Source organism: Athene cunicularia, assembly GCF_003259725.1.
Source record: "Athene cunicularia isolate RWA chromosome 4 unlocalized genomic scaffold, athCun1 chr4_part3, whole genome shotgun sequence".
Taxonomy (NCBI): Eukaryota; Metazoa; Chordata; class Aves; order Strigiformes; family Strigidae; genus Athene; species Athene cunicularia.
In genome coordinates, this window is record NW_020799100.1 from 15,661,972 (window position 1) to 15,676,952 (window position 14,981).

The window sequence follows — 14,981 nt, forward strand, 5'->3', positions numbered from 1 at the left end:
CAATTAGTTCAGACACAGGCAGCCACCTTTTAGTAGAGAGGTTTGTTTTCAAGGTAGTTCATTCTTGAGTAAAGTGTTGTCCATCATGGTGGCTGAGAGTCTTTCGTGGGATTTCAAGCAAGTAACTTCATACCTCTGAGATCTTCTGTCTTCATACTTATTTCTATCTTAAAAAAGCAAAACAAAGCCCAAACCAAACTAAAACCAAAAAAAGCCCAATAACTTCCCCTACCAACAAAAAAACTCCTTAGCTCTGTTGAAGTTTTGGGCTTCTCCGGACTTAACTGTTCTCAGATGCTCTTCATGCCACATATTAAACTGTTAATTAGTGTGCATAAGTATTGATCATGGATGTTTACAGGAGGACTAGGATTTTGGAAGCAGACTTTTTCAAGCTGGAATTTGCTTCAGGTTCATTGATCATCTCTGTATGGCATTTTATTTTTCAGTCTTCTAGCTACAAAAAATTTTCTATTTAAGAGCTGAGGTGGAAATAATGCTTTATTATGAACGGAACAGTGACATTAGTGTGGTCATGTGATGGGGATATAGGAGAGGTTATGCACATAGTCTTCATTTAAATATCTGGTAGTGAAAGGGATAAACCTGTATAGTAATAAGCGTTACAGAGGAATTTTGGCACGTGTCCATAAATTACTAAATCCTTTTGTCTCTTTAGTCCTAGCTTGCCTTGGTTTTCTGTCTCCTGCCAACCGCGGTGCTTTGATGACCTGTGCAGTTGTATTGTGGGTCTTACTGGGAACTCCAGCTGGTTACGTGTCTGCTAGAATGTACAAGAGTAAGTACGTGTTTGTTTAACATGAAACAGCAGACTAAATTTGGAATTGCTCAGCTTAACATAAACCGCACACTGGACCTGGTGTCTCAGACAACAAATCTGCTTCTTGCTGCTGTACTGCAAAATAGTTGGGAAAAGTTCTGAACTTGAAATTGTTTTTACTTTTTCCCTCAGCATTTAGAGGCGAGAAGTGGAAGACAAATGTTTTGCTTACAGCTCTGCTTTGCCCTGGGTTAGTATTGTTTCCTCTCATTCTTTCCTTTATTCTTAAGTATAACTGAATCTGAGGTGGGAAGGACAGGGGGAAAAAAAGTAAATCACACAGATAAACATCATGATTATTTTCTTTGTTGGTTTCCAAGTTGCTGTTCCTCTTGCATATTGCCTATCTGTGAATATAAAGAAAAGTGAATTCTAAGAAGCTGGAGCCTAGTGCTTTAGAAGACAGCAGCTTAACATCTTGTTTTGTAATCAGCTATGGGGGTAGGAGGGCTCTCTTGCAAGGTTACAGCCTTGGAGAATCACCAGAGCATTAGGCATGGTGAGGAGGTAATTCCAACTTGGTACCACAGCATTTGGTATGTTCCAGGTAATCTGTCGTAACTGTTAATAGATATGGTCACTTTGTTAGGAAGTATGTGATTTTGTGGTAGCTTTGGAGTGTCTGTAGTGCTCTTCTGTAAATAGGGACAGCCCTTTAGGCAGAAACTCCATTACCTTAGATACAGTATCAGTGTTTTCTTGTAACCATGTTACTGAAAAAGACTCGGGGTACATAATTTAGGTTTATTTTTTTAAGTAAATAGCTATATACTGCTATACTAAACACTAGATGTTTACTATGCTTCTGGGTGAGAATGATGCAGAGATTCTTTATATAAGTGTAGGTAGTGTCCAGTTTCAGATACGACTGTAGCATGTATCATACTATGGCCAATACTATTGTGCTTGGGAAGGGTGATGGCTCTCCTACCTTTTGTTTTCTCATAGTTCTCAAGGCCTTCTGTGAGAAATAGGTCAGTGAAGGAAGTATTTCTTGGTTGCAACTTTGGGTACATGAAACTACCCTTTGACAAATGTCCTTGGCAAAAGTTGAGGAAAAGGCTATAAATAATTTCTTAAGGTATATCTCCCACAAAAAAAAAGCCCAGAATGAATAAAGCATGGTCTGGTTTTGAGTATAGTAGAATTTCATCAAATGAAATGTAATGCATTCGATAACAACTCAGTGTAGTATTTCTATGAGGAAATTTATTTCTAAACAAAATGTACTTCAGTCTCCCTGCTGTCATTTAGATATTATCTTGAGAGAGAAGAAAATACTTATTGGTGGAAGAAATATTGTGCTGATCGTTTAAGCTCCCAAATAAATTAAGTTTCACAGAGGAAGTAAAATGATTGGGGATGGTAGAATATGAACAGATGTCTTGATTATGCTATGCTAGTTCAGTAAATTTGCATAATATCATAAACAGCCTAAGGCCATTATAGTCTCAGTAGACTGATGCGAGTTCATATTTGCAGTATTTTTTCCTAACTTTGGAAGGGGATAAGTGGCATCTGTGCTATGAGCTTGGGCAGATGATAAAAATTAGCAAGACTTCTAAAATGGATTTGATTTTTATTTTTTGTTCAACAAATGCTTACATCAAGGGTTGCTTGGGTGTGCTTATTTAACAAGTCCATTTCCCCAAACAGTTTTGGCAACTGTAAGGCCTCTCCTAGAAAAAAAAAGCCTGCCTATTGCTCTAATTCTCCTTCCTTTCTTTCTAAATACGGTGGAGGCTGCATGTTCACTTCAGGGCAGTTTAAATTCTGCCTCAGGAACACTTTTTTGACAAAACTCAGACAATGGTGCACTTCGAAGAGGCCCTTCCTGAGGCAAATTTTCTGAGATATATCTTTTAATCCATGAATAATGGAAATTCAAGCAGGCTTTTATGTGGGGTTCCCTTGCATTTTGCTTTGCTTTCGGAACGGGATGAGTTTGAAATCTTCATCATGTGTCTTGGAGTTGTTTTCTGGTGTTTTCCCAGGATGTTTGGAAAATGAAGCAAAAGCACTTAACTGGGGGAAGAACAACAGGTCTGGAGACATGTCATGACTAATACAGTCTTTAATTCTCAAAAGGTGCAGGTTACTTACCTGTAACAGCATGAGGTGTTAGTACAAAGATTCTTGTAGGGAGGAGCCCTCTTTAATCCACCCTTCTGCCAGCATGATGCTGTGATACATGCTGCAGCACGGTACACATTTGTTGTGACAGTGACCCGTGGCTTCTTAAATAAGAGGTTTTGCTATTACTGTTTGTTTGGGTTTTTTTTCAGAGGGAATTCACTGGTTAGAAAGAGCCTAAATAAAGGAATGAAATGACTGGCAATAATGGGAAAGGTGACTCAGATAAGAGGGGTTTTATTTATCTTTTAGCATTCCTTGTATAGATTTTCACAGTTGAATCTTTCTGTTACTTTTTGGTTTTGTGTGCAGAGTCTTAAATAGTGGCTTTATCACAGATACCTGCATTATAGGCATTGGGTGTTGCAAGCATTTTTACATTAACTGCACTATTGCTGAAAGCAACTAGAACTGTTAGGGAGTGAAAGATTGCAAGAAGCTACATTTTTTTTGATGAAGAAGACTTAACTGGTTTATGTTTTTTAGTATTAACTGATATTTATTCTTTACTGAATATTTTAATATCTTTTCTGATCTTTTTTCAGGATTGTCTTTGCTGATTTCTTCATTATGAATCTCATTCTGTGGGTGAAAGGATCCTCAGCTGCCATCCCTTTTGGCACTTTGGTTGCTATCCTAGCTATGTGGTTTGGAATTTCAGTCCCACTGACCTTTGTTGGTGCATATTTTGGCTTCAAAGAGAAGGTAGAGCTCACTGAATACAGTTTTGAACTATACCTGTCTTATGCAGTTGAGCCATTGAATCCTTAGGCATACAAGATTTGATTGGATTGAAACATCTATGGCCCTACAACTGTAACATGATGTTTCATGTTGTCATGATTTTGAAACAGTATATTCTTGTAATGTCACACTAAACTTTTCTTCTGTCCATTCATTAGAATCCACTTTTAATAGTGTCTTGGAGGTCTTGCTTGCCTTTTGTACTTCAGTAATAACTCAGCAGTTTCATTTTTGTAGTATTTCAGAAGTGTTTCTCTAGTTTGCGATAATATCAGACAACTAAGAAAACGGGGGTTTTATTAAGGACAAAACCCATTTCTTTCCTTTTGTTACAACTTGCTTATTGACCAATAGTTGGAATATCTAAAGTGTATGTGTTTTCCTAATGATGGATATCAAGTTTGTAGTTTTCTTGGTTTAGTAACTTGTGGTGGCTTATGGATGAAAATAAAGCTATGTTTATCAAATCTTTGGATCCCTAATATTAGAAGCAAGCTTATTTATGATGTAACAATTTATCTTTCTTTTAAAGCCTATCGAACATCCAGTCCGTACAAACCAGATTCCTCGCCAAATTCCAGAACAGTCTTTTTTCACAAAGCCATTGCCTGGTATCATAATGGGTGGTATCTTGCCCTTTGGCTGCATTTTTATTCAACTTTTTTTCATTCTGAATAGCATTTGGTGAGTATCTTTTTTTTTTTTTTCCTAGTTATGCTACTTTGATAGTAAACATACAGTTGAGTTTGAACATCCCAAACAAATGAATATGAGGAATAAACCAATTCTTAAAATTTTTGATCATCTTGCAGATTTTTGTGGAATTTCCAGAATCTGCATATTTATTGCTGTGCTTATAAATTATAAAACTAGTAGTTCTTATTGACAACTGCAAAGTATGAAATTTGAGTCTTGTTTCCTTGTTTTATCTTTCTAGTGCCAAACAGCACAAACATGGTTTCATGCTGTTGTGGTTAGTTGGAGTCTAATCTGCTGTGTAACTATATTGTGATTTATGAACTAATACGATCTACTAGTTTCAGCTGTTAAATCAGATTCAAGTGAAGAATTTGGGATTGCATGTTCTGCAAAACAGACTCCATGCCCTGTGAAACATCCACACCACTCCTAAATGTTGTCAAAACCTAGTCGAGCAGATGCATGGAAAATTAAACCAATGCAATCTTTCGTAACTTTCACAATGTAAATATGAAATGTTTATTATATTATTGTTCAATGGAAAATATTAACTTGAAGGTGCCAAGTTTTTAAGGTGTCCTCTGTTTACTTTGAGATTTCTTACTGACAGTTTTCTAAATCATTTCTTAAATGGAAATATGTTAGATATACTAGCCTTTCACTTTAGTCCTCAACAAAAGTAGAAACCATGTAATATAGCTATGCTAGAAAACGTAATCGGCTGACAAACAGGGCTTTTGTAGCTGAAATCACTGAATTCCCAAATTGTTTCTCATTATTTATCCTACAGAAGGGAAGCATGCAGGGAACAGGCAACTTCCACTCCCTCTGTCAAATCTTGCACTGCAGTAATTGTCACCATCACTCAGCTAAGTTGATTTGGTTACTTCCCTTATCTGGAAGACACCAGAATTTGAGTGTTTTGGTGTTTGGCTAGCCTTTGTATTGGAGTCAGACTTAGTCTGGGGATAGACTGGAAGTGGAGAAGCATCTGATTGGATGTAGTGAGGAGATGCAGAGGCACTCAGAACACTTAGCTGCAGTAGTAGGAAGGAAGTGGGTTTTGTAACTGGGGAAGAGTACAGGTGATGCAAGTGTTAGGGAAGCTAAAGGAGACCTGAAGGAAGCTGCTCATAACTGTTCTCTGTGAAAACTGATTGAAGCTCATTCATATCAGGAAATATAACTGAGGACTTTGAGCTCTGTAAAGCAATTGTTTTATTGACAGAGTACATTCAGATAGAGAGAAAAATCTTTTTATGAATCAGCCAGTAGTGGTATAGACAAAGTTATGCCAGTGGTATGGATTTTTTTTTTTTTATTAGCTTAGCATCTGGCCAGGTAACACCGTAAATTAACTTGGAGAACTTCAACCAAAAATTAGACTCTTTTTTAAAATTTATCTTTTTATTTTAGGTCTCATCAGATGTACTACATGTTTGGTTTCCTGTTCCTAGTTTTCATCATTCTTCTAATTACATGTTCTGAGGCTACAGTTTTGCTGTGTTACTTCCATCTGTGTGCAGAGGTAAAAGTACAGTTTTGATGTAGATACCACTTGTAGCTGGAAGATGTTAGAAATAGAGTTGAGGTTTCACCTGTGATGTGTTGGACACTGTGAATGTATTGTATCGTCAGCCCTTGACGTGCCTATCTTAGCCACTCTTCTGAAATGTGCCTTTTGCTTCAAAATCCCCCATTTGTAGCAGATAAGCAAAAATGAACAGCCTTGATCTTAGAGTAATTTCATGTTTGCAGTGGAAGCAATGCAGGGGACTTTAAGAAGAAAAAAAAGTAGCTATGTGCTATGTTGGAATTTTTCTTTTTTTGAGATAAATTTTGAAGAATTAAATCTATTTCATAAGACAATGTTATTTTTTTAACCAGCTTGTTTATATTGTGTCTTCTATGCGGTATCTCTTACTGAATGGTTTATTGTTTCTTTCAGGATTATCATTGGTGGTGGCGATCATTCTTGACAAGCAGCTTTACAGCAGTTTATCTCTTTATCTATGCAGTTCATTACTTCTTCTCTAAACTCCAGATAACAGGAACTGCTAGCACCATTTTATACTTCGGTTACACAATGATCATGGTCTTGATTTTTTTCCTTTTCACAGGTAAGTACATAATTCAAACTAAAATGAATGCAGGTGTTTCCATTTTTGAAATGAGAAACATCAGGTGAAATCTAGACTACCTAAAATGTTAAATACAATTAATGGCTCTTTTGGAAGTGTTACTTCTGTGGTTTATGACATCACACATCACAGGATGATATTCTTTTAAGTCTTTATTTCTGACTTGAAATTATATGATAGTATAATTAATTTTTCTTTATTGAATATTAGCAGTGAGTTCAAACCATTATATTTTCAAAGTGCTGTTCTTGTTCACTTTGATATCAGGGGTGTTTAACTTGATTCTGGATTTCATAATTGGTTCTAGAAGCTCTATGGTTAGAGATACTGCACTCTGCAAATGGAAAATAAAAGGTGTTTTCTGCTTTCATTATTAGCCAATGAAGCAGGTTAGTGCTGGGAAAAAAGTGAATATTGAAAATTGAGAGTTCTGGCACTGTTAGAGGTGGTCTTACCTGCTTATTAAGCACCACTTCTTAATGGCAGGAATGTACCTTAATTGGAGGAACCTATTTGGAATATGGCTCTCCATTTTCGTTAGTCCAGCTTTTCTGATGTTACTCATGCAGACTAAATGTCTTCTACAGAATTACTCTAATGTTCATAATCACTTGGCTCAAACTATAATTTCAAGGTTGATTTGATGTGAAATCTGTGCCAGATTTAGCATGTGCTAGATGAAATTAGAAGCTCTTTGAAGGGTACTGGCCCTTAAAAATAGCCAAGAGCATTTTATATTGATGTTCATCATACTGTTGCTGTTTGTGTGTGTAGTTTTAACACATTAAGTCAGATCTTTTATGTATCACTGTGCTTAGCATCATGAAGTACTGCAGTGGTAGATCTAGACAAAATGCTAGTTGATATATAATGGGTTGTTCATAAAACCAACCTTTACATTCATTCCTGTAGATTTGTAATAGAGGATCTCTCTGTGGATGGCATGATGGTTTGGATTGTTACTACTTAATATCTTCTGCCTGATTATTGAAACCTGCTGTAATTACTTTGTGTTGGCTTTATGAAATGCATTGCTTATCTCCCTTGATGCAGTTAAAAAAGAATGGCTAAAACAAGTAATGAAAGTAACTCTTAGCATCAGACTTCAAGTTTGTCAGTTCAGCAGTGAGAAGGACCTCTTTCATCTTTATTGCCTCTAATACTGATTGATATGAGGCAAAAAAACCACAATTCATAATAAAACACTGAAGAAAATTACTCCTAAACAAAGCAATTACACTGTAGAAATTATATTTAATAACATTAACTGGCACTTACTGCTAGATTGTTATTGTTGTTTGTTATTTAGACCTGTGTCTCTTCAAAAGAAAGTAAAAAAAAAAAAGGTAGGGAGAAAAAAAAATATTTAATTCTTCTAATTTTTAATTATTAGAAGGCAAACATAGAAGTTGGCATATTGCCAGTTAAATGGCAGCTTAAATCCTGGTAAAACAGACCAGGTCTAGATGTCCTCTATAATGTCTTATCTATCTATATTTTAAAAAACCCCAAACTATAGTCTAAAATGTTTTAATTACTTTTAAACTAAAGCAATATGTTAGTATGTGTTTGAATTTTAGCATAGGTTAGTTGCTAACCTGCCCGTTTCAATTTCACTTACAAGATGCAAATTGGTAGAATTAAAAATATCCCTTTCATACATAAAATGATAATTGAAACTGTCATGGCAGGTGCTGAAATGGTATTAAAAGCTTCAGATATGCTGATCCTAGAGTTTGTGATGTGGAGGCCAGTGAGGCCCCAAAAGTACAATAATAAATTGTGCTCTGTCACTTTGGCAGGTTTTTTTTGGTGGTGTGTTTTGTTTTGTTTTGTTTTTTAAATAGAACCACAGTGGTGATGGCTAGGCTACATTTATAGGTCATGAGGAAAGCTACTACACGGTTCCTTTTTTATATTTTTTTCCACAGAATAGCTAGTCACCAGAAGGTTAATGGGTATAATAGGTATATGGAGTGTGTAGTAAAACCTTGCTAATGTAAAATGCTGTGGTAAATTTCTTTCCCATGTTTTGATGTTTGATTCTTGGCCTGAAATGTAAGCTTTTCTAGATAGGTGACTCAAGCAGAAGAAATCTAACTTTGCTTTGCTTTGTAAAATATTCCTTAATAGCACTTGCTTTGGAAAATACAAGTTGAGTCCTTCATGAGTTTATGGAGGTGAGAGAGTTTGCTAATGTAACTTTACACACAGTTTGCATTAATGGTGTTCTTCCTGTGTGTATGTTCCCAAAATGGGACCTTGATCTGTTCCACTTAAGTTAGCACTAGGTATTTTGGTTTTCTCTATTCTTGCCTGTTAGGCCTCAGGAACTGTGACAGAAATACGACGGGTAGTGTTAATACCTCCTACGTGGTGGTGTGTTGTGCTACTGTGGATGTTATAAAAGAGATAAGAATGAATAAGTAAATAGGAACTGAATGCTTGGATAGCAACAACAATAATATAAGCTGACTGGTGAAATCTAACAATTAATGTGCACACCCAAACAAGACAATTTTATTTTAATGTACAAAGTGTGGCTAATCTTTCAAGAAGTAAGTGTGGTTGAATGGGGATAGCTACATGATTACATGCATTTTATGCTAGAAGGCGAAAAAATGCTGAACATAGTCAAAGCATGTTGCTTTACAGTGACCTCTATTTTTGAACATCATTTTCACTTGTGAGTTAATGCCATTTTCAAAATTGAGTTTTGATCTTCTGGGTAGATTGTGTTTAGAATCCGAGATTCTGAAGCACCCACCACTGAGCAGTGATTGAAACCAGTATGATACAGAGAGCTTTTAAGGTACATAAGAAGTATCAGCCAAGTGCAGAGTGCTTTTCTATTTGCTTTCTTACAATCTGTTCGTGCTTTGAATTCTTTTTTTCTTCATTAAACAATAAAGCTAGAAGAAGAATAGAGCAGAACAGTCTGCTTAATGTATTTTGGCATTACTCTGTGCAATGGTCCTTGTTTCTAATTTTGAATTTAAACTAGTTTAATAACTTTCCCTTACCCAATTAGATGCTAGCTTTCTGTGGATGAGATCTTTCTGTGTGTAAGAAAGCTGTTGCTGAGTGGTAGTATGTATATTGCAGACCAGAGTATTCAACAGTATATAAACCAGAGGACAAAAAGATCAAAAACAACTGAGGTGTCAGTGTTTCCCTAGTAAGTATGAATGGATGTATTGGACAGACTTTGCTTCTTGGCTTGAGAAATGACTTGAGACATCTTCACAAGTGGGTTCTTGAATTTTAAATAGCTTCTGCAAAAATTATCTTTCAGCTGTACCTCCCTAGGATGATCAGTGATGTACAGCAGGCTGCAGTGGAGGAACTGGTGTCAGGCTTGGTATCTTTGTGCTGTGTCTTTGACAGAGATGTGCATATTAAAGCTGTAAAAACCTTACAGTGGAAAGGAGTTTAAACCAATCAGAAAATAATCTGAGAGGTCTTAACTCTTTCAACTGGTGGGGTTTTTGTTTATTTGTGTGGGGGTTTGGGGGTTGGCTTGTTTGTTTAAGTGCTTACTGTTAGAATTTTTTAACAGCTTTTAAAAAAAACCTTTGGGCATCTGTATTCTGTCATGTAGTGTTCATTGATGTCTCTCAGTGAAGCAGTAAGCTCTAGAGGTATGCTCCTTGTTGATAGTGCTTCAAAACTTTGGTTTCAGTTTGAATGTGTTTTGAAAGAAACAAATACAAGCAAAGATGCTAGGGTGGTTTTATCTAAAGCTTACCTAAATAGTCCTACTCTTCTAATGAGAGGCACATTTTAAGTAAGAGATGATTTTAATTTTGGTGCACAGTGTGCTTAGAAAAATGCTGAAGATTGAAGAGCTGAGTATGCACTTCAAGAAAATACATTTCAAGCCATACTACTTGAGATAGCAAAGTTGTATTTTAACTAGTGCAAGAAATAATGGCAGTTTTACTGGGTAGAGCTACAATTGTGGGAAACATCGTTCACTTCCCTGTATTTTAAGATTGACCTTAATCGAAGTTGTTAAAAGGGGAATATGAGAACCTGTTACACTAGTCGGCACTGGCCTAAAGATCCAGTATGTTGATGCTTTTCTATAAAGTGCTAAAATTTGAAACAAGTGCAAACTTGTGAAATGGGCTTAAATGTAGAAAATGTATTCTAGCTAGAATTTTGAAACAAGCCAAACTAGTTCAGAGTTATTTTCTTCCCCAATCATTATTAATTTGCAGTTCTCTTTTTCTGATTGGGATATTTATTCCTGTATAGAAAATTGGAACCTTTTTGACTGAATCACCTTTTGTGGACCTCTTAGTGGTTCATGGAATCGCAAGGACCCCCCCCCAGATCTGAGGTGGAAAACCCACTGAGTTTCAGTGGAACCAGGCACTGTACTGCTTACATTCTTAAAAAAAAAAAAAAAAGTTAAGCTTTTTACTGCACTACCATAAGCAGTACTGTTGGTAAAGCAGCTGTACAGCTTAAAGCAGTTTGTTTCCTTAACTTACACTAATTTCTGTCTATTAATACTGATTTTGTAATATCAGCATAACTGTGTGCTGACCTGAGCTTTTGGAAGTTCCTAGTTTAGTGCTTTTTTTTTTTTTTTTTTAACATGGGTCAAACACTCAAAGACAGGTGGTTGATTTGCTGTGATTAATTCTAGATTCTAAATCTGCAGTTGAATTACTGAGGTATTTTCAACCTAGTTGTGATTCTTCCAGCACCTTTAAACCATTCTGATCTTTGAGCATCAAGAATACTGTTTAGGAGAGGTGCTTTTGGGGTCCTTAGTTCCATGCTCTTTTTGAAGTTTGTAGTACATAGAGCTATCCACAGCTGGAGTTTGTAGGATACGTTTATTCATGGGAGGAAAGAAAACATTATGATACTGGTAAGCCCTAATTATCTATGTGGAAATAACAGAAGGAAACTCTGCTGACCACGGAAGGTACATGAGGCTGTATGCATCTTGGTGGTGAGTCTAGCCTTTTTCTCATCAACTTCTAAGTTTATGGTTCAAATCTGGTGTCTGACAAATGTTACCACTTACTGCTCATGTTAGGAAACATAGCCTTACTCTAGTTCCATTACACTGGCAAAATTTCAGATAAAAGTTTAAAAAAGGAGCAGGGGTTACTTGGTCTTTGAGTTGCTAAACAGACTTTTTTTTAGGAGTGAAGTTGAAAATCAATGTTGCCGAAACCTGTGAAAATCTGTTTAGAGATTGAATTCTTGTTCACAGTATGAAGTCTTCAGATTCTGCTATGGATGAAGCTGTGTTTTATAGAAAGCTGGTGTATCAGAAAGATTCAGAGTGACAAGGATTGGAGGAAAATACTGTGGATTTAGAGTGTGTTCCCATATTAAGTTATGGCATGCTCAGAAAACTGTGTGGAAAAAATCTTATTCTTGTGTTAGTTATACTTTTTTGTTATGATGTTACAATTTTGTTCTAGAACAGCAGATAGATTTTTAAGGTATCTCATCTGTTAAACATTTGGAAGAAACATCGCTTTCAAAGCCATAAAAGTGGGCTATATTATAAAAACAACTAGAAAGCATATGCTGAGAACCATTATTAGGAAAAAAACACGAGAGTAAGGCTTAGAGTAACGATGCTGATATTGGAGTATTGGACACAGTAGGAAGGAGTGAGAATTGACCATAAACTGCAAAGACTTAGTGATGTCACAGCCTACAAAGGAATTAAATTCCTTCTGTGGTTGGTGTCTGATCTCCTATCAACAGCAGTAAATCTGCTGTCTCCTACTGTTTCAGAGGATGATAACTGCAAACTTGGAGGGAAGGGGTAATCTGTGGCATATAATGGTAGGCTGTCAAAAAAGCCTTTAACTGCAAATATACATGGTAGCACAAAGAATACAAGAATTGGCATATAGATAATAAGCATCCAAAGACAGGTTCCTCACTTAGCAAATGTATAGATGTGGTCTGAAAGACAGAAATATAACAAATGTGGAAAAGACAAGTGCTTAATAAAGAACCTCCTCGTTAGTAAACCAGTCACACTGAAATATTGAAATTGGAGCTGATGTTAAACACGGGCTGTACAAACAGAAAAGGATGAATGTAAAACTGGAGGAGCTGAGTGCGTGATCTTGTAAGACCCGGTAGGGTAGCAGGTAAGGCCTGTCACAGGGCTGGCAGGTAGCTGTGTCTTTGAGAGCGAATTCAGCTGATACAGAGACCTTCCCTTTTTTCAGGCTTAACATCTGTGTGGCAGTTTACCCCTAGGTAAAAACATGAGGAACAATACTTCCCTTAGAGGCTTAAGACTTAGTGTCTTATTGCATATTAAGTTCTTAAAGTAATTTAAAAATAAATGTGATGGACAGTGTCTTTGCAGTTGCCCCATAATAGTGACTGTGAGGTGCAAATTACAGACTTGTTTTTCATCTTGAAAATTGGTATAGACTAATCTCATTCAGTGTCATCTCCTCTTTCCATCACCTTACTCTGCACTGTGTGAACTCGAGCCACAGGAATTGATATGTGGCCCAAAGTCTCTCCAGTAGGTAGTTGTGTTGGTTTTTTTCTCCTACTGTTGGGTTGGATCACTGAAGAACTGGATTGGTAAGTAATAAAGGAAGGATGTACCAAACCAGACCATAGGTCTGCTACCCGAGCACCCTAACAGTGGTGATTTCAGGAAGGGGGGTGAGAACAGGACAAGCTTATACTGGTACTTTCTTCTGGCCTCCCATCAGCTGTGGCTCAAGGGGGTTTTTTTAGTATTTGAAATGGTGTCTCCGTAATTAATAGCCTTTGGATTTCATTGTTCATGAACTTGTTCGGTTGCCCGGACTAGCGTATGGTTTTATTATCTATACTGACCTGTGACAAGAAAATTCATCGCTTGAATACACGTTGCACAAAACTATGTATTTTGGTTTGTGTCACTGCTTGTTCCGTTTGATGCTTGCTCCCATCTGCTATAGACCTCAGAGCATTGCTTTGGCAAAAGGAAGTAACAGGATATACAGAGTAAGAAGTTCCCTGTTCTTGAGTATAAATAGAGCACAATGAACAGAGAACTGGGCCAGGTGATTTTTCCCAAGGCCTTGTTTTGTGTCATAATTCATAGGTGGCTGTGAACTACTGTAGACCTAAAAAACCCAGGTAGGTGTTGACTTTGTGTGCGTATAAAAGTCACTTTCTTAAATGGTGCTCTGTGCCTGCTACTGGTGATAGTAGCATCACCCTCAGTCATTTAAATGTACGTCAAACAGCCTGGGCCTAAAAGTCATCTTTGATCTAAATCAATAATTTAGCCTAGGGATGAATGTGTGTTGTTAAATTTAACAAGTGCTGTTATTCTGGATAGTTAGCTGGATTACAATGTTATATTCTGTCCTGCTGGGAAGTACTTGTTAGATTTTTCTCTGAGCAAACTGAAAGATATACTAACCGTTTTCACTTTCTCATTTTAGGGACTATTGGATTTTTTGCCTGCTTCTGGTTTGTAAGTAAGATTTACAGTGTTGTGAAAGTGGACTGAAAAGCTTCAAAGTGTCTTTTGAACATATCTCCCTTGCTGTTTGATAATTTTTACCATGTACTGAAAAACATCCTGTGTAATTATTCTAATTTGTAAAAGCTGAAGAGCAGACTAAAGTATAAAATACAGATTTTTATGGAAGGAAATGGCACCATTGGAAAAAAGGTTACATCAGTATACTCACTGAATATGTTAATTGTAATAATTCTAAAAAGTGTATCCAGAATTTGATTTAGGACAAATAAAAATTCTGTGAACTATTTTATCTGAAAAACGAGTGCATTAAACAGTCCTCCAGCTGAAATTCCTTGTGATTTTTTTTTTTTTGGTTACCTCGTGGTTACCATTTATATACCATGAAAACATAGAACTGTCAAGTAAATCTATGTAAAATGTGAATTTTTTTAACTTAACTATGATTGTACATATTACCCTGCACCTTCTTTACAACTAGATACCTTCTTACAAATGTACATGCATTTAGTGTAATGTAGACTTTATTAAAAATATCGACACTGGTTTTTGTTCAAATAAAACTGCACAACTCTAGCTGACTTGTGTCCTTTCTTGTTAATTAGGCCTTTGCTACTTGACACAGATCACATTAGTTTGACCAGTTGATAGCTTTTGAGTTTTATGTTGTTTATACATCACAGTTTGGCTGTGACTTTGGCTGTAACTTGTCCATGCAAGCAGGACTGGTAGGTCACTTGAATCCATGGCTCTAGGATGGGCAGGGGCTTCTGAAGCTGCTACTGCTATTACCTGTGCCTCAGTCTCACTTATTCTAACCTGCTCCCAAGATATTTTTTCCTGGGCAAACCATTATTTTCTATCAAATAGTAAAAACCTTTACCTTCTTTTAGCTTTCTGAAACACTTCATTTTGTGAAGACTGTGTGCAGCTTGCT

General features: G+C 36.5%; 1 protein-coding gene across 1 annotated transcript in view; it reads left to right on the forward strand.

Annotated features, from left to right (window-relative positions):
- LOC113480043 (transmembrane 9 superfamily member 2-like) overlaps positions 1-14,620 on the forward strand; it is a 32,308-nt gene extending 17,688 nt beyond the window's left edge. The window contains exons 10-16 of the mRNA XM_026848579.1: positions 680-799; positions 974-1,031; positions 3,520-3,679; positions 4,251-4,402; positions 5,834-5,945; positions 6,366-6,537; positions 14,004-14,620. Coding sequence (XP_026704380.1) covers positions 680-799; positions 974-1,031; positions 3,520-3,679; positions 4,251-4,402; positions 5,834-5,945; positions 6,366-6,537; positions 14,004-14,071 — 842 coding nt within the window. The 3' untranslated portion in view covers positions 14,072-14,620. The remainder of the gene's footprint in view (positions 1-679; positions 800-973; positions 1,032-3,519; positions 3,680-4,250; positions 4,403-5,833; positions 5,946-6,365; positions 6,538-14,003) is intronic.
- Positions 14,621-14,981: the final 361 nt, after the last annotated feature.